A 25,235-nucleotide genomic window follows, 5' to 3' on the forward strand; every position below is an offset into this window, starting at 1 on the left:
ATTGGAAATTCTGTTCGCAAGAAGCGGACTTTCTGCTTCTTACGAGCCAAGTTCCGCTGGAAGAGCCAGAAATAGCAAATAACAAACATTCCTGATCCTCGCGGACCGCGAATTCGACTGCAACAATGAGGAATTACCTGTTCGCGAGAAATTTCGTTCACAGAGAAGCGGAATTTCCTCCGAACGAGGAGATTCCACTCAAAGAACCGGACATTTCGCTCGTAAGAGACTCGACTGCAAATTCGAGCCGGGCAAAGATGGAACTTTCGTTTCCCCCGTCGATTCGAGCAATCTTTTTCGCGTTGCACTCGCGCACACATTCTCTCTCGACTATTACGACCCCGAAGTGTGAATCGACGACGCCCTGCCGGCGCGCGATCGACGCGCGTCGTTTATCATGCGCGGCAAAATGATGCGGAAAATTCCCGTTCCCCCTTTCCTCCCTCTCGCGACTGATGATACACTGCGGAGATCCAAACGACCCGAACTTCGCGGACTTTGATTTCGCGTGCACGCGCGCGCGTTACATAAGACCAAGGCGACTCGATCGCGTTTCGATCGCGAGCCGCGCTCTCCCCAACTCTCCCGATTTCAACACACCGGCGCGTGTCGTTTGTCCGCGAAGAAAGCCGCGATCGATTAATTACTCGCGCGGCCTTCGCCTAATGCCGCTCCAAATTTACGCCGGACGTCCCGTTCTCGCGACGCACCGAGCCACGCACCACGCGTTTCTCCGCGAGCTATTTACGTGCTCTCCTCTCTCTCTCTCTCTCTCTCTCTCTCTCTCTCTCTCTCTCTCTCTCTCATCCTGCCCGGGCTGCGTCCTCGGCGTGTCATCCGATCGGAAATGCGCGCCGATCGCGCCGCGCCGTTTCACGTTGACGCTAATTAGTCGCGCCGCGTCAGCGACAGGGATTTTCGCTCGCGGAAACGGCGCGGCTAATCGGCTCCGCCTCTGCACCGCAATCGCAGGCGCGGCCTGGAAAAAGACGCACGTCAGCGTCTTCGTTGCGACGACGACGACAAAATAAGTGCCGTTACGCCGTCTCGCCGCAAGAAGTGCGCCGTTACGCAAGCTGCGCGCGAGCGCTCTACGTCCGTCATGTTAGTCGCGCGAAAACTTTGCGCGCTCGCGACTCGTCGGGGCGAGTGTAGTGTACGATAGGATAGTTAAAACCGGCGATGACAAATCCATTACCGAAGCGCAAACGAAGAAACGCCTGATATTATCCGCGTCTCAAACTCCCTCACTTGTCCCGCTGTTTCAACCCCCTAACCTCCCCTCCCCCTCGCTGTCTCGCCGTGCGCCTCTCGATCAAAGCGAATCGCCGCGGACTTCCCCCCGTTAGACACGTCGATTTCTAACCGAGCCGGAGAACATTGCACACCTCTAACGGATAATTTGCACGGTGCTGCTTTTATTCGCTTCGAGCAAGTTTAATTCGCCAGCGAATTTGCTGGCACAAATTCGTGTCAGACGGTAAATTTTTATTCGCTAGCGTCTAAAATCCAGAAGACGCGGCATCTAATGGCCGCTGCGACGAAGCTGTGGACGTGTTCAACTTTGATCACTGGACGGTCGCGTTTTCTAAATTTTAGACGCTAAGCGAATGAAAAAAATCGGGTGTCCAGGAGAAATTTTTACCAGCAACTTCGCCGGCGAATTATTATTTGGTAGAAACTTCTTTCAGACCGTAAATTTCACTGGCGTCTAAAATCCAGAAGACGCGACACTTAGCGGTCGCTGCGACAAAGTTGGACATGTTTAACTTTAACTTTTGGAGACAACCGCGTCTTCTGAATTTCAGACGCTAGCGAATGAAAATCGTATGTTCGGAAGAAATCTTGGCCAGTGAATTCTAAATGTTTTAGACGCTAGCGAACGAAAATCGGGCGTCCAGAGGAAATGTTTACCAGCAAATTCGCTGGCAAATTAAGAAGCTTGCTCAAAGCGAATGAAGGAGCAGCACCGTGCAAATAACCTTTAACGAAAGCCGCGAGTCGAAGTTCATCGCCTACATTCGGATAACCTGTGCGTATAACCGCGCTCGGTCGGCATCCTCCCCCGAGCCGTCAAAAGAGAGAAATCGACCTCGTCCTCGGAGGCCTCGAGGACTCGCTTACGAGTCACCCCGGCAAATTAATCGTCCGGCGAGACGACCGTAACAACTGTCGCCGACTTCAAAGATAACGGCCTCCTCCCGCGTATCTTTCTCATTACGGTAACTTTACAGATTCCATTAAGACGCGTCTTGCTCGCTGTTCCCCGTCGCTTTATGAATGATGCATTCCCGTTTTGATGTTACGCTTGTTCCCTTCTCCGCTGCCCCCTTGCCTTTGCGAGAGAGCTCTCTCTCTCTCTCTCTCTCTCACTCTCCACTGTTTACTCAAACGAAACGCGTCAACGGCGAGAGTGGCAATATCGGCCGTCCGCGCTTCTGGCTTCTCGTCTTCGTTCCCTCCGGAGGAGGAGGAGGAGGCAATTTTTCCGAATGGCCGCCGGTGTCGACGAGTGTCTTTGCCGTGTGATGGGCCGCTGTAGACTTTTGAAATTGGCCGGTAAATGAGATCCATCGCTAGCTCTGGCGACGTATCCCGGAGTTGGCACTTGGACCGGAGAGGAGAGACTTCGAGTTCTCGAGCGAAAGCGTACGGCAATCGCGGGGAAATGTCGGTCGTCTCGTTATAGTACGCCGCGCGTACAGCCTGTGTATTCAGTTAGCGAAACGAATGAGTCGCAACCGCCGCCTCCAGGCAACCGCCGGAGCCGAGGACGATACCTGGGGATCGATTGGGTATCTCAGAACACAACGAGAATTGGAGAAGTGAGCGAATCACGCGATCGAGCGAACTTTCGCTTCCGCCGACTGCAGCGCGATGTTTCTCTCCGGCGGGCTGGCGCGTCGAGTAATGTCAAATGGTGATGAAATTGTTGCTTAGCGCGGAGTGGAGTCGCGTGTAATCGCGTTGTGAATCCATGAACGATGAGTTGTATCGTTACGTTGAATAGAGGAAACGTTGGATGATAATGTTAGAAGAGGACGAGTCAAAGTGTTTTGATTCCGTTTGTTCTTCGACCTCACTCGTACCTGCAGTCGGTTTCGGACGCTCGAGTTTCCTTCAATACGCCGATTGTTATTAAAACGTGCGTAAACTACGCTCGTCGGTCTTCTTTGCTCGCAAAGTAGCGCAAGTTTCATCGTGAATTGTCCTCTCGCGGGATTTTATCGAATATCATAGGGGTTAAAAAGAAATACATAATAACTAATGATTGAGAGGCGACTAATTAATAGATCCCCGTGCGCGATTAATAAGATTCCGCGCGACAACCGGCCGGTAACCGACAAACTGCCGGCTCCATCACTCACGTGAGATGAAAGTGCGAGAGGTGAGAAAAGTCGACGGAGGTCCCCCCTCCCCCCCCAATCGATCCGCCGGCGAAACAATTGCGAACGCGTGGCGAACAATGGCCGGGCGCTCTCTCGAAACTCCGTGAGCGCGACCGAGGCACTAAATTGTCGAGTTACGCGAAACTCTGGGATATATATTCGTATATACACATAAATACATTGCATATATATATATATATATATATTCTCGTGGCGCACGTTATCTCGCACGGCGGCACAGATAAATACGCGAGACTTGTTCATAAAACTGCGATGCCGCCGCTACTCAGCGTTGCCAGACCCCATTCCGCGATTCCCCCCTAAAGTGAATACAAAAATCCCCTAAAATCTCCCGAAGCTAGAATTAAATCCCCCAATGTTTACCCTAACTGTTTTTATTATTCGTGCCGCTAAAGCAATAACAATTAATCGCCAACTCTCTGTTTCCGCATCTCGTGCAAGAAGCGTTGGAAAGATAGTTCAGCGGGAAAACATTTCTCCGAGTCAAAATTTGGACGGATTAAAGGCAGGGCCGTATTGAGATTTGTGCCACGCAATGTGTCATTATGTGGTTTATATTTTACGATATCATATTCGCGGAATGGCACTTGTATGTACGCAAAAGTTTCAAGAAGACGAGGTCAGATTGGATACAGCACGATTAGATGCGATATTAGTTATATTTAATCTAACCTTAAGTAAGTAAACAATCTGATCGGTCTGTGTCCAATCGGGATGACGCGCATTGAGTGCGCGCTAATACCGCGGGCCTGCGATAGGTATAGACTGCGGGATGCGATATTCATTGCCGGCACTGAGAAAATCTACAGTTTACGTGACATATATTATAGATGCTTTCGGCATTGGCCAAAATTGAATAAATAACGGAGAACACATCCTTTCCGTAGGATTCACTTGAAGTTACAAGCGTTTCAGAGTACTCAAGGAAGCGCTATTATTGGTCCGTTCCAACGCTTCTCCAGTTGAGTCAAGTAGATTTTATCCTATCTGTAAGAGTATTACTAAAAAGCGGCACGTTGATTGGCTACCGCGTTGCGCCTTATCGCGCGAAAAAGTTTCCACGCGCAGAAGCCATTAGATCAACGCAAAAACCCCGTAAATAAGCCTGAACTTGTGATTTAACCCCAAACTATTTATTTCCCCCAAAAAATCCCCGATAAGGACCGCAAACCGCTAAATTTGAGGGGAGAATCCCCTAACCTGGCAGCACTGCCGTTACTGGCCGCGTACGCGCGCGCGCGCATGCGCACTGCGGTGTCAGCGACTGTTATTCTCCTAGTGGCCGATGTAACAACGTCTCTCTCGCAGACACAACGCGCGTGGTGATCGCGAAGAAGAGAGACCGGCGCGGGAGATTACGCGGCCCTCGCGCCCGGACATGTGAATCGCTGCGATAAAGCGACGTGAACGGAAGTGACGTGACGTGAAGGGCGTTCCTGAGAGAGAGGCGACCGCGTCTAGTCCACGTGCGAATCGATCGGCCGAGGGGAGAGCTGACGGCGACGATCCGCGCGGGACGATTCGCGCCGGTCTCGTGTACGATCCCGGCTCGCATCGCATCACGATCGACCGGAAGAAGCTGTGGGGGTTAGGCCGGACGACGAGCGGTGCTCGCGTGGAACGCGGAAGAAAAACGCGGACGGGAGTGGTGGTGCGCGAGCGTTTCGAACACGCGACCTCGAGGACGCGTAACGAAGCGAGGGGGGGCTCTCTTCGCACCGATAGTCGCACGAGAGAGCGGGAACTTACAAATCCAGCGAGAGAGGTCGCGGAGCGAGGTCGGACGGGCAGCTGCGCCGTATCTCAGGATGAACGAATACGCCCTTCTTATATCCCACGAGGTCTCACCCAGACTGGCGCGAAGGGACTCGGGCACCATGCGAGTTTCACTTCCGGTGACCTCCTTCAGAAGGCACAGCGGATGCGTCTCCACGCTCTCGTGTGCGAAGCCGCACCCGAAATTGCTGTACGTCGCAGTGCCGTAAGTTTCCCCCCCCGATATTCTTCACCAGCGTCTCCGGTTAAAATTAAAGAGATAGATGGGCGGATCGATTGATTTAGTACGCGCTAATAGGGGAGATGCCCCTCGCAGGAAGCAAGACACGCAAGTAAAGATCCAAAGGTTAAGTAAAGATAAAGTAAGGTTAAGTGAAGATTTTAAAGGTTAGGTTGGTTTAGGTTAGGGTAAGGAAGTGAGATTTTCACGCAGAGGGCGCAGTCTCTTATGCGTGCATCGATCAAGATTCTCGATACAGCTTTAAATTTATTAAAGCCCCATTTATCGTGATAAATTGCGTGGCTTAGATGGCGAGCTACTTTATGTGCGTGCGTGGAGAGAACCTTGAAGGAACGCTTGGAAATGTCTATTTGACAAATAGCGGTATAAAAAGAGAGAGAGAAAGAAAGAGAGAGAGAGAGAGAGAGAGAGAGAGAGAGAGAGAGAGAGAGAGAAAGGACAGAGATGGAGAGAAGAAAATAGAGGAAGAAGTCTCCATTGCGGTTCACTCACGATGAATCAAAGCTACGTTTCCCGTTGAGCGTGGAACTTGAAATCTCCTCGACAACATCAGGTTTACCCACCCATCGAGTATTTACAAGACTCTTATTACGTCGAGTCAACGATTGTAAGGTTCTTTGATTAAAATAAAGTAATGTAAGAGAGGGAGAGGGAGAGAGAGGGAGAGAGAGAATGATAAAAGACAGTCGCTGGCTCGATTTGCGGACGTCGGAACGTCCGCTCTACTGAAAAATTTTTATCGACACCTGAAATGAGATATTCGAAAAATTTTCCCGTATAAGAGAGATCTTAATAGAGATATCATGAAAAAGAATAAATAATGGTATTTCAATTGAGGTGTCATATGAAAAGTGGAAGAGCTTTTCTATTTCTCCTAATTGAAATACCATTACTTTTCGGAAATCACGGATTTTAGATCTCGATGGAAATTTTTCGGTATGGCGATCATATATCATGGTCGCCCTCAGCTGAAATTACGGAGCCATTAAGGATGGAGATCGAGATAGAAAATGATTATATACGATCAATAGCAGCGAAACCTTTAATTTTTTCAGTGTCTGCTTGTGATACGTTGTGTAGCATATACAAGCGATAATTTGCCAGCGTGCCTATTTAGGCGATTTAATCGAATTTATCGTCACCGATTGACGAATAGTAGAAATTCTGTCCAGACTTTCGAGAACGTGTTTCGCTTTGAAGCACTCGATTTACTTGCGGTAATCAGTCGCGGTAGCCTTGATGTAGTATCGTTCGCTGCGCCTCGGCTAGACACGTATCCGAGTGAACGCGGGTTTAACACGTCTCTGTTGTTTGTACGCGCGACTTCAGCGCGCTGATATCGAGATATCGTCGATATCACCACCTGGCCTCGCAAGGCGATCCGGCTCGCGCGCGGCAGAAAAGATGCATTAGGAAATGAGCGGGGAAATAATAGATGGCGACTGATAATCCGGCAATCACGGTTACACGGATACTGCAAAGCGCGAGCATTACCCTAATGCAATTATCCTAATGCACCCACGCGCGATTATACGGGCCCCCGGAATTTGTCCGATGGCGGAAAATGAATTTGCACGAATTCACGCGGATTTGCGTGCCGGTGCCACAGGCAGGATACGTGCGAACGCGGACACACCCTGCTCGGGACAATCCGCACCGAGCGCGAATACTCGCGCCGAGCGGCTCCGTGCAGCAGAAGTGCCTGTCGAAGCCGACAGGATTCCATTGCTTCTTCCGGAATCCGGATACCACCCGGATACGAGACATCCGGCCGGGTAGAATCCGTTTACGAGTATATACGGTATTTACCTGGTATCAACATATCGTTGATTGTGCAGCGCTCGTCCGCAAAATATACGCCTGAATAGCAGTAACATTTACTTGAAATGTTATTTGTTTTAAATATTTCACGTATCCGCAAATTGTCGACTTACAAGTTCGTTATTATTATAGCGCGTTAAATTTGCTCGAAATATATTCTGAATCTTGGCAACTTTAGCGCTTTCGCCGGTAATATTGGTTTAAAGACGAATTTTCACCATTAATTTAAAGAATATTCAATTCAACGAGGGAAAAGTTCAATTTGCTTGCCGCATAGAGAGTATAAGTTTTATAATATCCTCGAACAGAGAAATAGATTCTCCTTTCGAGCGCACGGTAATGAGCTTTTCTCAAATTTATAATGTCTCAAGAGTATTATCAAGAAAATATCCTTTGCCGAAGATAATTAAACCGAACAATTGCTTCTCTTAGCAGCAAAGTGATATTTTCCTCTCTGCGGGAGCGCCGCGAGTAATTGAAGGCGTACGTCACTTTGGCCGTAATTCCATCCGAGTCTTTGATATTCGCGAGCAACGATTTTCCGCCGCAGGCTCCTCGGCGGTATCCTCAGATATCGCCATCTGCTTATGGATGATCCTGATGATACCGCCAGCATTCGAATAGCGGAGTCAGGGGCATATTTAAAATTTCCGGGACTCGAGAATCAATTTTATCGAGTATTCGCGAGCGGGCGGTTCCTACCTCGCCTTTACTGCTCGTAGCACGAACCGGGTGGATGAATTAACAACCGCGAGAGAGAGAGATCTCGCATTTGTACAAACGCACCCTTGCCGACCAAGCCGGGGGTACCGAAAGAAAAATATTCACGATGGGAGCGCTTGAAGCACCGCTTCTCTGATTATTTCGAGCTGAGCGACTCTACTTTTCCGCTGCGGAGCCAACCCCGTTGACGCAACCTCTCCTTACCAGTCCGACACCCTTCCCCCGACTCCCCAACCCCAATAACCCGAGTAGAAAAATTAATAGGGCTTTAGTGGCAATGACCATGACAATTTTATTATACGTTTCAGATCTTATTAATTTTCTATAACAAAACTTGATTTTGTGTATCTAAAGATCCTTCTAAGGCCCATATCAGTTTTCCATGTTAAAACGTTATTTTGTAAAATCCAAGACACTCTTAATAAAAATCCTTTCAAGATCCTTATCAGCTTTCCTTTTGTCAAAGTCTTATTTCGTAAAATCTAAGGTATCCCTAAAAGATTTATCTCGGGGCCTGATGTGATTGATAATAATAAGGCATCCCGTTTTAGGGCATCCTACTTTCAGCTTTATCGGGGCCTTATGCTTCGTGAGGATGGCCCTGACAATTTTCGGTTCGCGAGAGTGCCTTTCGCACGAGACGCACGCACTCGAGCAGAACATCGTCCCACGGCCGTGTTAAAACCCAGTCCGGTTTCCGGGTTCCGGAAATTTCAAATAGGACCCGGATAACTTTACTGGACCCGGCACGTAATAAGGAGTTGAAACGCACTGCTGCATAATGCCCTGATAAAATTGCCTGAAATCGAGAAACCTGATCAAATGTGCATCAGTACCATCCAAATCAGGCATCCAAATAATGACGTCATCGCTGCAGTCAGGGTATAATCCGGAAAATATTGCAAGGCAATTGCCACGTTTTGACCGGATAAGGACCACTCGCAATGCCTTCTTATGGCTTGCCTAGTCATGCCGTATCAGGCATAAAAAATTGCCGTATTTAATTTCTGCTCGGGCAGTTACGGGGGGGGGGGGTCGGTCGCCGCAAATCCACGTTCCCGCCGGCCGGGCAGCCGGCCGCGAGCGCAACCGCGACGCGAAATTGCTCATTTACCGGCGCTTGAGCACGACGAAACGTGGCAGGAAATGAACTCCGCGGCGGCCGATCGATAACCAGAAGCCCTCGCTCAATGACGACGAAGTCGAGCGAAGACGCGGGGCCGCGTGAATGCGCGAATTGACCGGGCCGGCGGGGCCAATTAGACGTTTCGACTTCGGAACAATCGACGAAGCGGGCACCCCAGCTCTCCCGGGCACACTCGCTCTCCTTCTTTCCCCGTGATGGCAATTTGCTGAATTGCCACTGAGGCCGGCCGCGACGTGTGATTAATCGTTAGCGGCTCACGATCAATTAATGCCCCGCGACGTTTCGTCGCGCTTGTTAACGACGCGTTCGCCATCGACGCCCCGGAGACGCCGCGGTAAACAGTCGTCGCTCCCGCGCTTGTTTTATTAATGACGAGCGGTGAATTACATTGTTGAGCCGCGTGCGATCTCTCGGTGTGTCCGGCCTCAGCGGCGGCGCTCCGCCTGCATATCGGGGATACGCTTTAATTAATCCGGAGTTGTATCGACCGCGTGCCCGAATAAACGCGGTTTAATTATGCATCGCGTTTTAATGAGTCGACCGCCGCTCGGCTCTCCCTCCCCGCGACCTCTCATCCGCTCTGCCTCTTTCGTGCACGTACGACGTGAAAAATCGCGGGAGGAAGAATCGGGCTTCGTCGAGGCTTGACACATCTGCTTGTCAAAATCTGTCAAAATCGCTCGCGAATTCGCCGATCGACGGACACGCGACGGCACACAATGCGTTGTTCGCTCGCTGCTGATAAACGGCTACGAGTCCCGCCGTCGGATAAACAATCATTTCGCCGGGAGCGGGCGAAACGTGTCGGTCGGCGAAGATAAATCGCGCGGTGTTACATTGACGCGCGCGGCTGTCACTCGGTGTTATCGATGAATTAATTGTTGCGATTCGAGCTAATCTACCGTTCCGGATGAGAGGCCCGTGTCTTCTCGCGGAGCAAATTGGAGCGAAACTTGTTGACTCAGTAGCAAAATTGTGGGACTAATGCGCTAATATATTGTCGTTAATCGCTCGGCCATTAGTTTCGATAATATTGCCATTGAATCGACGAGTTTCTACTCCAATTATACGGCGCTCTCTCTCTCTCTCTCTCTCTCCCTCTCTCTCTCTCTCTCTCTCTCTCTCTCTCTGTTGACCAATGCTATTGATCCAACAGCATTCTCTCCGTGCAGAAGGATATAAATATGAATGCGAGAGTACAGTATACATATAAAAAAGTCCCTCGCTAAAATCGTAAGCTCTTGTGCCGCATAATCCGAAGGACGATGGAGATTTCATAGATGTGTATATCGCGTGTAACTTTGACTCCTCGGTTGCTTCTTCAATCCCGCATTTTGTCGCAAATTGCGGATTATCGAAATCAACGCTTTGAATCCTAATTTTTATTATTTTTTTTTTTTCCCCTAAAATTGTACAACTTCACGAATTGCCTCGTCGGATCATAGTGGAAGTGAGGTCCTGCCTGTATGCGATCGTTGCGATACTGGAGGTATCTCACAATTCTGCGACTAACACACATTCCGAAGATCTAAGATGAAAATATCCCGAGCTCCAAGGATTAAGACAAAATAATCGAGGCGTGAATTTTATTATCAGGTGAGACCTGCCTACGAGCAGCCGAAGACACGCGATCTCGCGACATCGCGAAGATATCGCCTCTGTGAATGAAGATGGGCGCGCGGCCGGTCGCGCGAATCGGCTGCGCTTGAATCGGTGACACTTGTATCTCAGCTAGCAATCAATATTTAGCCATGAAGGCTCGGCCCGACGAAAAACGCAAACAAACCTTGCCTTGCCTGTGCTCTCGTGCGGCTTGTTTGAGGAGCGTGTCTTTCCCGCGGACGCCGGCCGCTCGTCGTTTCGCATCAATCGCATTCTCAATCGGAGCCGCGCGCGCACAAGCGGCCGCCATAATCGACACGGCCGCTGTTAGTCATCGAATAGCAAGGTTACGGGATTAATCACGAGGTTTACATAATACCACGTAACTAACGATCGCAATCGCAACCGCGATTGCGGGAAAACGCGCCGAAGACGGCGCGCTCGCGATACGTCGGCGCTCGTCGCCGATGTAAACAAAGAAAATTTAATTAAGCGGCCGACGTGCATTATTGCGGGCGAGCTACCGTGACCACGGTAACTGCTCGCTTCCGACTTTGTGGACTCTTTGAAAACACGCAATTTCGTTGCTACAGTGTGCGAGCGAGTGTGCGCTAATGCGCGCCAGTGCGCGTTTGCCCGCTCGTCGGGTCCCTCCGAAGAGCCATTGTATTTTCGCTCAGCCACCATTGTAATTGCATCCGCGCGAGTCTCTTGCATTTAACGGAAATTTCACCGAGCGCACGCACGCACGCACGCGCGCGCGCGCACACTGAGGGATTCCCCTCGTTCCCGGGTTTGCAGGTCGATGATCGATATCGGCGGTGATTTTTCGGATCGTTCGGTTGGACAAAGACTCAATTCTCCGTCGATATCTCATTCGCGTGACATTTCGTCGGTTGTATGTCTGTATGTCGACTTGACATCTACACGAAGAAAAATGTTTGGTTGAATGAGACAATTTTCCGGTGAAATATAAATGATACAGAAACGTCGCTTGAAGTTGTCGGAATTCGCTCTAATTTATCAATATTTATGATTAACCGCAACAGAATTCCGCAATTTTCAATTGTGGTTTCTGAACCGTTGATATTTCACCGGAAAATTGGTTCGTCCGACCAAACATTTCTCTCTCTCTCTCTCTCTCTCTATGTGGAAGAAGTCACCCAAGAAGTCGCCGGCTAAATCGTCGACATCTACAAAAAATCTCCCAGATATCGCGATGAAATCTTCGAAACGTCAAATCGATCGCTACCCCCTGCGTGATCTCAACTTGATTCCGACGCAATTTCGAGCGGATTTTCTATCGACCGACCCGACGAGTTTCCAATTTTCACCCTCGGCGCACCGCTCAGCGCTCGAGATCGCCCGATGGAGAGATGAGCGCGATGTGGAGGTTCGGCGCGAGTTATCCTCCTCCGAGACGCGTGAGTGTCATCTCGAAAAGTGACACGCGCGGGCGCGTTATCGGCGCGCGCTAAAGCGAGGGGTAACGCCGTAACGAGCAGCAGCCGGCGTGACGAATTTTCCGCTCGTCGAGCTGGCCGGCATTCCCCCGAGCCTTAATTAGATATATTTGACGCAACACGAGCCCGAAACAGGGTACAGCAGCCTCCCGGCGTCGCCAGAGGAGGAGACGCGCCGCCTCCAGGCGCGTCGTTAGCGTAACGAGGAGGATCCCGCTTGCGCCCGTTTTCGCGCCTCTTCTTCGCCGATCGAGACCGTGCGGCGATGAATCTTCGCGGCCGTCATGCCGCGTCGACCATCAGCGGTCGCTGCTGATTCAGCGGATATTACAGTTCACCTGAATTATCAATATCGGAAAATATCTGGACGGCACATTCTACCCGCGAGCGGTGATTAAGCGGCAAGGGAAGGCCGCGGTGCTCCTCCGGATTTTCTCGTCGCAATTCTCTTGGATGCATTTACCTTTGCGGCAACTCGCGGTTGGAATTGTGACATTCGCGGGCACTTGAGTAACGTCCCTGGCAGGATTTGCCGCGGCGATTTACGGTGGACTTGTCGATGTGTCGTGAGACGTAAAAAGCAGCGCGGGCGGAAGAATTACCTCTGTCGCTTTTTGCGTGAGCTTCAAAATGCATCATCCGGCTTCTTCAACGGGACTTCTTCCACAATGACGAAGAAATTCCTCCCTCAGACAAGACGGACGCATTTCGAAGCCGACCAAGAATAGCGAGCCCGCTATTGTGCATTTACCAAGTAAATACAATAATTGCCATATGACGGATAATACGAGCCCAGTCGTCTGCTTCTTTCGGCGTGAAAATATTTATTATAGGCGTGTAGGCGTTAGTGTAAAAATCTAAACGGGCGATAGTAAAAATCCGATAGTTTATTGTTATATCTATCTGATATTATTATAATTTTAATCATAATGAATATATTTACATATAATAATATATATAATATACACACATATATATATATATATATAATAATATGTATAATAATAAATTGTATATAATATATGTAATATATATAATAATAAGAATTAAATAACATTAGGATAAATATACAGATCTTATCACCGAGAAAGACCGACAATTTGACTCTCATTGTCCCGTATGTCGTAACAATTGTTAAACTAAAGAGCCAAAGCGTAAAAAGGACAAAACGAGTACGGTAACTTCCTCTTCAGCTCAAAATTGACGTACCTTCTTCTTGCCTAAAATTAACAATACAGTCGATCGATTGAAAAGTTGCAATACCGTTTCCGACGCGAGTTTCGCGATGCATTCCGTATCTAACAGAAAAATTTGCTTTTCCTCGACTCTCAAAAGAAATTCATTTTTCTCTCGGATGCGTTGCAAAACTCGCCGAAGAGAAATATTGCAGCCTTTAATCAGCCGACTGCGCGCACACTCCATCTAGCTATTCTCACGTCGGTGACCCGAATCGAGACTCGAGCTCATGACACACAGACAAAAAGCAGTAAGCAGTGGGAGGTAAACAATGAGCAAATCAGCCAACCATAGTCAACCATCGTTCTCTTCACGGTCCAGGAATAATCGACTGTAGTCGGCGAGTTTGCTTATTGCCGGTGTCGAACTGCTTACGCTTTCGCGTGCACCGTAGACCTTATTAATCAGCCCGACGAGAAGCCGGGGGGGGTCCGTTTCCGCGAACCGTGCGCGGCATTGTTTCCAGGACGTTGGAAAATAGCGCGTTTTACTCGGGCGCCGCGCGCGTTGCGAAACGAGAATCGTGCGTATTTCGGATATTTATTTTCGTCAAAGCGTCATTCCACTTACGTTTCTTGGTGGCTTCCAGCGCGTCTATTTCCGTCTGTCCGAGCCGCGTCTGCATGGTCGAAGACCTCGAACGGTTGTTTTCGATGTGAATCCCGTCGGAAGCTAAACACAGCAGTCTAGTTTTCGATCGGGATAATCTCACCTCTCAGGCAGAAGCGCGCGCGCGCTTCGGTCGCGCGGATGATGACAGGAGTAGTACAAAAGCGGTGGCCGCGCGATGCGAGTAAGAGCACAGCGACGAAACTCGGGAGCACCGGAAGGACGGAATAATACTTGGCGATATAGAAAAGAAACGTCGCGTGCGCGGCAGTAACGGCCGGACCGAAATAGACTTGCGTTGCAAGTTGAAGGAAGAAGAAATAGAAATACTGCGAAAATAAATATCCGTGGCACACGCGTGATTCGCTTTCCCGGCGATGTCTTGCTGTACTTTTTCCCTCTCGTCAATTGCGGCGGTGACGTATGACACATCGTGAAAATTTGTTTCATCGCGGTTATTAATATAATTAATTTAATTACTATAATTAGGTGTACATGTAAACATGGAGAAGAGCTTGGCTTGATGAAATAAGTATTAGAGATCGATACAGGAGCGCGCAAGTACTTGTGTGCGAGAAAATTATCCATTACAGATCAACAAATTAAAGCTTCAAAGCTTACTTATTACTTTGCGACGTCGGAATTTGCATCGATAATTTACTTATCGATTTTTGGAGATTCCAAAGTCATCAAATTAACAGAAGTCAGGGCGCTATTGTAACAATATATTCTTGAGACCAAGTAGAGTAAAAAGAGTAGAGTAAAAAGGTCTAGTCTACCGCTTTCTCCTCCGACAAGCAGTCAGCGAGATATCGTAAGTTAAATATTAAAAAAAAGTTGCCAAGTTTTCCTTAAATATCTCAAAAAATATTAGGCAAATAAAAAGATGTTTCAGATAAAAAGAAGTTGTTCAAATTAATCGGTAGAAAAAGATGATATAATAAAAAATTGGTGTTTCCATTTAAAAGAAAAGTGAAATGATCAGTGAATATCTCGAAAGTGACGCCGTCTGTAAACAAACTGATATAATTGTTTTATGTCCCCCTTGGACTCCCCATACAACTCTTGTCTAAAACATTTTCTTTCTAAAACGTTGCACTTACAAAAAAATCGGGGTTAACGGGTAATCTGCTACACTCTGTATGCTTGCTTCATGTTTTTACACTGAACAGACCGAGACGTTTGGGGATGCGCAAAACGGCTTTGATTTATCTTGACAGATGATTTTCGCATACAAGTTCTTACGTTTGGCGCTCGTTCGCCTGAATATCGTATGAGGCCGAAACGAATTTCGCCAAATCTCAGTTTGTATGCGATCGAATGGGGGAGACCAGACGAAGATTCAGCGACGAGAAATAAATTTTCCTCTACACACCGCGACACACCGAAACACTCTCGCGTGCGGACGTCAAGCTGCATTACAGCTCCATTGAGACAACTGAGAGCAATTGGCTGACAATGAGTAGAAACGGGTCTCCTGCGGAGAGATCTTGCTGCTTGTACAGTCGAGTTCTCTCCTGATCCACGACTGAAGATTCAGTTGCACTAACCGAGTTACTCTTTCTTCGTACGAATTATACTGTATAATTCAGAGAGAGGACTCGTTCTCTCTCTCTCTCTCTCTCTCTCTCTCTCTCTCTCTAATTCCCATTCCTACCAACTGTGATCGATTGAACCGGCTGATTATTCCCGTGTTCGTCAATACCGATTAACGACAGATGCGACTGGTCAATCCTGTTGGAGTAACCAGCCGGTTGCAGCAGAAACGGGCGTTAGATCGACGCTCAACAAAACACTTCGCTCGCTCACTCACTCACCCACTCCCGCGAGGGCGAAGGAAATTCCCCTCGCTCTTCCCGAGGAGCAAGGCAGCCAATCAATTCCCCTCATTTCTGCTCACCGTGCCCGTTTGTGGACTAGAAGCAGAAATTCATAAAGGTTCCGCGTGATCAATAATATATTTCAATTCCATTCATCATGTACGAAAAGAGCGGCAGCCTGCATAACGAGTTCTCCGCTCCGTTCTTTCGAACGCGTCGCTTTAAGCGACGAGCCGCGAGAAGCCGAGGGTTCCCCGTGTTTCCGCGTGGCGATCTCTCCGAGATCGCGATATCGAGCCGTCGATCGAGGATCGCTCGCGAGCGAACGGTCATTAAAGTCCTCAGTCCGCAGAGTTCCTCGTGCCTCTCTCTCTCTCTCCCTCTCCCTCTCTCTCACTCTCTCCCTCTCCCTCGCTCTGACGTCACGTCCCAAGTGCACTGACGTAAAGAGATCAGCGACGTGGTGCTGCTCTTCGCAGAGTGCATCCACTGGGAGACACTTTCCAGCCGGCAGGACGAGAGTAAGAGGGAGGGAGGGAGGGAGGGGGGGAGGAAGCTCTGGTGCGAGCGCTCGATTTTTCCAAGGCGGTCGCTTTCCCCATAATCCGCTCTTTCCAATGACGAGATCTCCCAATGAGAACATTTCTCGTTGCAGCTTCGACGTGGAGAATGGCGCCTCGACTTTGGACGGCGGCGCCGGGGGCGGAGGCGGCGCCTCACCGAGCGCGGGGCTCGTTCTCCAGACGCTGCCCCAGCGGAGGGAGAGCTTCTTATACCGGAGTGACAGCGATTTCGAGATGTCGCCGAAGTCGATGTCTCGGAACAGCTCCATCGCCAGTGAAAGGTGAGCAGGCCGCCCGTAACACCTTTCCCGGCAGATCGATATCTCCCTCGCGACGACGGCACGACCGGGCGTTATAAATCGATTATCAGTAAATCGGGGCTTACGAGCTGCGAGCGAGCGACACGAGCGCGAGATAGCGAAGGTGGTAGCCCCGGCGCGGAGGTTGCTTCGACGCGGAGAGCCTGGGAAAAGAGAGTCAGTAACGCCATTTTCCTCAATGACGCGAGCGAGCGAGTCGGCCGGAGGAGGATTTATCGGCTTTCACGGGTCTGAAATCGAGCCGCGCGCCGCGCCACGATTTATGATGTCTCGGTTATTTATTTATTTATCACGTAGCGCGCCTAATGACATTTATCATTCCGCGCTCTGACGACGCGCTTGCAAACGGATGCATTAATCAAACGGAACATGCCCGGCTCCATCATTTATTTTCCCGCCGTCTTTCAACGACGGCCCGCACTCGCGCGCGCGGTGAGTTTTGAGTATTTGAACGAGACGCGAAGTCGCGAAAGTCGAAGCAACGTTCGCGCAAGTGTCGCCGATATGATTCCGCACGAATGTGTGTTTGTTCACTCGCTCGAGTCGCAGAGCGAATCGTATCGATCTGCGATCACACCAGTCGTTCGCTTCGGCGCCGGCGAGGTACCGTTGAAGACCGTCAGGTGAAAATCTGCGCCGAAGAAGCGTATGGAGAAGTCCGAAGATGATTGGAGAAGGATCGTGTTTGTCAGTCATTCGATATAAAAATTTGAAAATCTGGTACATATTAGGGATATATAATAAATAATCAAGTATTTGCGAGACCCTTATTCTTGTTCATATCAGATCTCCATTCGAGCGTATTTTATTTCAAATATTTTATCTCAAATATTTCATTTCAAATAATCTTATTTCAAATCTTTTAAATGTATTTTTTGCGGCAAAATATATCTCCCCCCTGTGTTTTATCTTGAAATATTTGATCGCTTATAAATATCTTTAATGCTGATTTATAATTTGCAATTACCTCGACGACCTCGATATTTTAAATATATTTTTTCAGACTGATATATCCCTCGTTTATATTATCTTACTGATTAAGAAAAGCTTTGTGCCTTTCGAATGTGTTTCGAATGTGCTGAAATACTTGATTATTTGTAGATATTCTTAATAATTTATAATTCGCAACTACCTCGATGTCTTTTATCGACGATACAGACTTGCAATGAGGTACATTAGATGTCTCTGCGTGTGTCAACAGTTTGGCCACGCTGTGATTTGACACAAAATTCGATTCAAAGTTCAAAGATGCAATTAAATGTCGCAACTTTCCGTCTTCGTCAAATCACTCATGAGACGGTCTTCATTCTTATCTCGTCGGCGTCTTCATCATCGACACGACAATGGCAACATACACACACACACACACACGATTCGCGGGGTTCTTCATGCATGCGTAAATACGACACCGCACCTCTCTCCTGCAACTGTACAATGGCGTTATACCCGAGAGCCTCGGTTGTAAGGTCAAGTGACGATGTTCACGTCGCTCCAATTGTCGGATGATAACGCACGGCGAGAGAAGACGACACACGCTGCTGCTGCTGATCGTCCGGGTGCGCTCGTCCGCGGTTATCGTTCGGGAGAGACGTCGCGGAGCGCGAACGGTTTCGCGGCGACGAGGAGAACGTGTATCGGTAATGCAGGTGCCTCTTCGTCGGTGTCGAGCTGGCTTCAGGGCGAAAGCTGAGGCCGATAAAATGGATAACGGGAGGGACCCCGCTGATACGCGCTCCGCGTGAGCACGCGTTTACCGCGGCAAGATAGCGCGAGCATTTTCCCGGGTAATAATAACGGCGAACGTCTCGGACGGTCAACGCGCGAACGGCTGGTCGATACTTGAAGCTCCGGCTATTTGCGAGCGCGAAAATCGTCGATACGGAACGTACTCGGCCGTGTGTGACACGCGACTGCCACCGGCCGCGGCGACACCGGAGATAAAAATCCACCTGACGATCGGATTTTTTATCTCTTTCTTTATTTCTTTTTTATTTTACTTCTCTTATTATTTTTTATTCTTTTTCTTCGAAGGGCTTTGGAAACGCGCTCCATCCCCGAGAGCATTGTGATGCCGCTGTTATTTTTTGCTCGATAACCGAACGCGAGTAATCCGTCACTCGTCCTCGCGATTTTGCGTAGCTCTCTTAGCGCCTCCTCCCCTCTCCCCCCCTCTCTCTCTCTCTCTCTCTCTCTCTCTCCTCTCTCTCTCCCCTTCTCTGGGTAGCGGTGGAGCTTATAACATTGATTTTTCTCGTGTCACACTCGTATCATTATGTTGCGTGCACACTTCCGATTCTGCCCACGGCGGGATGATGCTTTCGTTGGGAGAATAATTATTTCCAGGGATCGATTGGGGCCAATTAAGACAAATGAGCCCCCGATTTGCTTCTTCCTCGAACTCGAGAGACTCGAGCGGCTGCTCTTTCCGCGTCGAGTCTCGGCGAGTCGCGGTTCCCTGTCATGGTTCGATTACCCTCGCGTTTCCTCCCGCACGGCGGTGCGGAGCTCAGGGAAGCATCATCCTTCCGCCTGGGCCTGAGTGTCTTGTCGTCGCTAATGGGTGTCGGGATGTGACGATATGTGATGTATGTGATCCTTGGGTTACAGGTTCAAAGAGACAGAGCTTCCTGTCGAGCGAGCGTATGTACTCGATCCTATTATACTTAACTCCTCTCGTTTTACTTCACACTTAGAACCCTCACACTAACAAGCCGCCGTTCGAGCAGCTCGCCGGATTACCGCCGTGCATTACCGAAATTAATCGTCAGGCGCGCGCGCGCGCGGAACTCTTTGGCGTCGACGCGAGCAATACCCTGCCACGTGCATGTGTGACACACCGACCGTGTCGTCCGACCTTTGTGTGTGTATGGAGTCCTCGTTAACACTTGGATAATGCTGTCCCGTTAAATTCTCACGGACGTAGTCTCACCTGCCGCTCAAATGAATCGATGTTGGTCCCTCACGTGCGCTCGCTCACAAGCGCGATCGCGCCGCGCTGCGTTTCAGTCCGTGTGGGCGACGCGTGTCGTTCCTCGCCCTCTTTCTCTCTCTCTCTCTCTCTCTTTCTCTCTTTTACGGCGAATTTTGCGGCGCGATCGATCTGTGTACGACATTTATCCAAGGATGATAGCTCTCACGGACGTTGTTCCGTCGCGGCGCACGCGGTGCGCCAACGCGACCGCTCGCGTTACTTGGCGAGACGTCATTCGGGATAACTATTTGAAAAAGAAGAAGTAAAAATAAAAGAAGAGAGGATACGTGAATTATGCGGTTTGGAGCGATATTGATGAGGCCGATAGACACTAAAATCAGTCACTTCTCTACGCTTATCGTTGAGAAGTTTCAGATAAATTGTCTCGCGATTAAACGATGGCGGATTAAATTAGAGAGGAGCAACGGGATCGCAACGGCGACGCATCCGCACTTGTGAGCATCACCATTGTTCGTCGGGATTTGATCTCTCTGTTTGTTATTTGTCTTTTTTTTTTTTTTTTCTTTTTTATTACGTCACCCTTTCTCGTACTTTCCTGGTTACTCGCCCATTAACGGCGGTGGAAGAGCGACTGAAGAAACTCTGGCGCGAGATCGCATCGATCTCACGTGCACACATACGCGCGCACACGCACGCGCACACACACACGTACACGTACAGCTTTAGCATAAGATCACGCAAATCTCGTGCTTCCGCAAACTGCGATATCGCTTGTGATCTACTCCGTAAACGTAGCTGTACTGTTGATTAGAGAACGTAGGATCGGACAATCGAAACTGCGGCGCGATCGAGTCTGCACTGTCGAGTCGCTTTCCGCGAGCCGAAGGTGAAAAGTCAGAGAAGAACAACACGTCCGTTGATCGTGAGAACGCCGCCGTTCCTTCTTCGCCCGGGATAATCGAAATTTCGAGCACATCGCAATATTTACTGGCATTTACGCTTTGGCGTTTTACCATGCTTGGCGAAGTTTTTCTTCGTGTGCCTCCTCCTACGCGCGTCGCGGCGCGCGCGTGATTGTAGTCGATTTAACCCCCGTTTTGCGAGTCTTACACGTAAATATAACTTAACCGCATGCTGACCATAGTTGAACGTCGTCGAATAAACACGAATTCTTATTTTCAGGATATTTACCGATCAGTACAGGTAAGTTGCATCATCACCTAATTTCGATGTGCTCGCCTGTGGCATCAAGTATGAACTTGTATGTGTGTGTGTGTGTGTGTGTGTGTGTGGCGCGCGCGCGTACGTATGTGTGTATGATTGGTATGAACGTGTATGTCCGTCGATGCGCGACTAAACGTGACAAACGTGCCGTTTCGTCGTAAATGTCACACTCGAAGTCTGAATCGGTGTCTCCGAGATAATCCCTGTTGATCCTTCGACGTATCATCCGCAGGATGACAGAAATTTGCTCAAGCCAGCGTTCGCCAACTCGGGCTGCGAGGGCGAGCGCCGAGTCGCGAAGACTTCTCGCACGAGACGTCGCGCGAGTAAATCGCCAAAATGTAATCAACTGTAATCGACTGTAGTCGACGGTATCACAGAATGCGAGTGAGTTGCGCGCCCTCTCTCTCTCCCTCTCTCCGTCTCTCCCTCTTTCCGCAGAGAAGGCTGTCTATTATTACGCAGAGCTTGTTACGACGACACGCGAGTCTCATTTTACGATAGACCGAGTGCAACGTGAGTGCACACGAGTGGAAGTGCAGACTGTGCAAATGTTTTTATCTCGAGTGGCATTAGCGCGCAGATTGATAGCGTGGGACGCTCTCCGCGCGGAAAGCGCGGAAAGCGGCGTCCATCTGTCGTGACGCCAACGTCCGGCGTTTTCCGGAAACAGCCGGACGTTTTGCATCGTAATCCCCGTGCGTAAATGAAACGCGCGATCGACGACCACCGGCCGATTGAATTTCCGCGCGTCGCGCGTCCCGATTTCCCTCTTCCTCGCTCTATCCAATTTCCATTCGCTCCTTTGATCTTTCGGCTGCGGCTCGCATCCGTCGGCTTATATTGTCGACCGATTATCCGTTGATCCGTTGATTTGTATCCGTGTTCCCTTTCACGTGTTTTGGCGACGGTAAAATTTAATCTGTCTCGGTGTCAATATTTCGGAAAATTGTTTCGTCCGCCGATTGACTTGCGGCTACAAATATCTCGGCTCAGCGAAAAGCATCAGCAGCTTCAAATTGCGCAATGGGTAATTTCGGATTCCTCGGGTCGAGTGATATTTTCACGTTATAATTTCACGAAACAACACGCGCCGCGCTTCGACCAGTGAGATCTTTCGCGGTCCCTCGTTGTTTCGTAAAATTACAACGACATGAAAATCAAATACCATCGTTGTTTATTGATCCGAATACGTAATTTGACCCGAGAGATCCAAAATTACTCACTTAGACGAGCCGACATTTCGACGTTCAGCCCCGAAGCACCCCGCATTTCAAGGGCTGAGAAATCGCGATTAAAAGCGGAATTGATAAATAATCGTGCGGAGGGGAGGAGGAGGGAGCTACGATGGAGCACGTTATCAGCAGCCGGCGGATTTATAGGGAATCTCGTATCATCTCGCGTTCCCCTCGATTATCGCGAACGATTTTCGATTTTTCTTTCGGAGATTAACTGTTCCGGCCTCGTCGAAAACGCGGCTGTGCGCGAAAAGCCGCACGTGTCGAGCGCGCTCTCGCAGTCAGCCTGGGAATACTCTCGGAGCGTCTCGGCCGCACAAAGACGCGCGGCTAACAAAGCACTGGCGAGAGGTTTACACGACACGTACAATGTGCGAGCCGGCCGCGTATCCGGCCGTCGCGTCCGTCGCGCTCGCTCGGAAATCCCGTCGCTCTTCTCGCGTCGCCGGCCCGACGGCGGAGTAGCCGCGGCCGTGCGATTTAATTATACGACGTAAGTCGCTCGGAAGGCTGTGGCAGTAACGCGCGCGAGAGAGAAAGCGATACATCAAAGTCACGTGTGCCGGCTCCGCGTGCGCGCCTGGAGGCTCTCCAACGTAAACTTCTCAAATTGAATGAAAATAGCTGAATGGCTCGCCCGAGCGGCGGGCTCGACCTTTAAGCCGAGGCGCGCCGCGCGCGGATTTTAGCCGCCAGCGGCGGAAATGCTGCTGCGAAGTAGACCGCGAATTCCGAGCGTGGATCTCTTTGCCGCCGACGCCGACGCCGACGCCGACGCCGCTCAGACGAAACGCGAGGGCGAAGGAGGAAAATATAGACGGACGGGTGGATATATCTCTTCCGCGCTCCGGGAGAACTCCCCCTCGAGCGCGACTTAAACACAACGGCTATCGAGTGAAGGGGAGGAGGAAACTACACTACAATATGATAACCAAAAGAAGAAAGTAGAAAGGCGTTAAAATTGTAATAGAGCGTTATAATTGTAATACAGCTCGGTTCAAAGCCGTCGCAACATCGAATGCTGCGGAAAGCAGCAGGCGCGCGGCTCGAGAGGCAGTTAGAAAGAGAGAGGAGGAAGGAAGATAGATTCATTTCTCATCGTTCAAAGGTTAAAGTAAATGTCCCAGTTTAAGCCAGACGTTTAAGCGTAGGTCGTCACGAAAAGTACAATATATAATATTAAGAATAGTTTTGATATAAATATTTGCATTTATTCGAAAACTTAAAATTTCCTTAAGTAGAGAAAAATGATTTAAACTCATGTATTATTGATGAAATATTTATACGAGTAATGAAGCGCATTAATGTACCAGTGAGCGGACAATTGAAATAGGTTTACGGTCCAATGTTCGGATATCATTTATTCCAGTGTCCGATCGCAATTAGAAAATTAGCATGTGGGGAACGGGAAATAATAGAAATATAGATGCTATCTCTTAAGATGAATTTATTAACGATTGACCATTATTTTGCCAAACCCTAGGGGTGCATACTTATTTAATTAATCTTTATTTTAATATAAAATGGGACATATTTTTCCCCCACTAATCGTCAAATATTGGAGTTTTTTTTTTTTTACAATAATTATTACTTTCGTTCGTTATTATTAAAATAAGTAATAAATATTTCTTTTCAAAGTGGTCGGATTTTGGGACGTTTACCTTAGCCTTTCAAGAGCGCTGCATCGAGAACAAAAGTTGCAGATTACAGAAATATAAGAAAATACTTAGAAAAGAGATGAAAGAAGAAAACACACAGCACAAGAACGAATTAAGAGCGACGAGACTAAACAGACAGAGAGAGAGAGAGGGAGGGAGGGAGGGACGTAGGCACGGAGGGAAGAGAGGAGAAAGGGGGAATTCTTCCGTTCGTAAAAGCGCGCAGTCGTCTGCGCGGACGTGCGCGCGCTCACTGACCTATGACCCGTCGCGACAATGACAACTGGACGGACTGAATGCGCTTAATTATTGCGTTTGTCCCGTACTACTTCGCGCAACATCGCCGGCGAATTCAACGGAATTGTTTAGCCGCGTCGCGTGCGCGACTCGTCCGACGTCGAATGCGACTTTTCCGCGACGTATTTTCCTCGGCGCCGCGTCGCCGCCGAGCTCTCGAACAATCGCCGGATCGCGTCCGCAAGCGCACGGTCGTTTGCGTCACTTCGAGTGTCGAGTACTTCGTCGTTTCCTTCTCTCTTCCTCTCTCGGCCTACGCAAGCGTCTTCGTCCTGAGCAAGTGCAAGCGCCTTGAGTAAGTGCAAGTGTTTTATCTTAGTTTTTCTCCGCATTGTTACCTGAAACGGAAACAATCAATCGTTCCTTGCGATTCCCCGGATCTCGGATCATAGAGGGACGGAAATACGGAGGGCTGAAAATATGGATTATCCTCTTTCCTCTCTGCTGTGTCCAACGCGAGACAGACTGCTCGACGATTCGTGCCGCTCATGCGTGATGCAATCGCGGAAGTGAAAACGACCGTGTTGGCCGGACAGCTGTTTTCGAAGGTTCCCACTTACGCAAAGCCGTGATCCGGCAGCTTCGTGGGAAAGTTGCGTGCAGTCGTCGATCGCAAATCTCGGCGGGAAAATCGACACTGAACCGGCGGGCGAATAATGCGAAAACGGCGTTAAACGGCGTTGTCGCGACGTTTCCGGCCGGCCACTTTCGCGAACACTCGCGTAATACGACGAGCTGACGGATGGCAGGACATTTTTGCAAAGTGCGAACTGACGTCGCAGAGCGCACGAGCTGATGGTCGGCTGGAATTTCGAGACGCGATTCGCGAACACTTCGCGACGGCGCGACCGTCGCAATCCGACCCTCGCTTGCGCGATTCTGCTTGGCGCGCGCAAAATCGCTAACTTACTCGATCCTTATCGATCGAGTAAAGGAACGTTTCGACACTTCGCCTTAATTGACTTTTACCTTTCTGTCTCGTGTATTTTTGTAGATTATCATTTTTACACTTTACAAAGCGAAATCTATTGTTGACCGGAAAATTCACCGTTCTGCAACGGAATTTACTCCGCTGAGGCGTTCTATTCTTTTAGACGTGTGTAAAGTTGGCCCCGCCTTTTCTCGAATTTTGTATCTTTTTTTTCCAACTGTGCT

General features: G+C 49.3%; 1 protein-coding gene across 10 annotated transcripts in view; it reads left to right on the forward strand.

The window, feature by feature from the left end:
• The window catches only part of dnc (phosphodiesterase dunce), a 302,091-nt gene that overhangs the window by 186,035 nt on the left and 90,821 nt on the right, over window positions 1-25,235 (forward strand). For 6 of the 10 annotated variants that reach the window (XM_025308093.1, XM_011144618.3, XM_011144621.3 and 3 more), the window contains 3 exons: window positions 16,504-16,692; window positions 19,339-19,371; window positions 20,846-20,866. In XM_025308093.1, the coding sequence (XP_025163878.1) occupies window positions 16,504-16,692; window positions 19,339-19,371; window positions 20,846-20,866 (243 nt within the window). Of the gene's footprint in view, window positions 1-4,447; window positions 5,392-16,503; window positions 16,693-19,338; window positions 19,372-20,845; window positions 20,867-25,235 lie in introns of those variants that run through there. The other 4 variants (XM_019842326.2, XM_011144619.3, XM_011144620.3 and 1 more) reach the window with 4 other exon arrangements.

The sequence above is a fragment of the Harpegnathos saltator genome, unplaced genomic scaffold (assembly GCF_003227715.2).
Source record: "Harpegnathos saltator strain DR-91 unplaced genomic scaffold, Hsal_v8.6 scaffold139, whole genome shotgun sequence".
Lineage (NCBI taxonomy): Eukaryota > Metazoa > Arthropoda > Insecta > Hymenoptera > Formicidae > Harpegnathos > Harpegnathos saltator.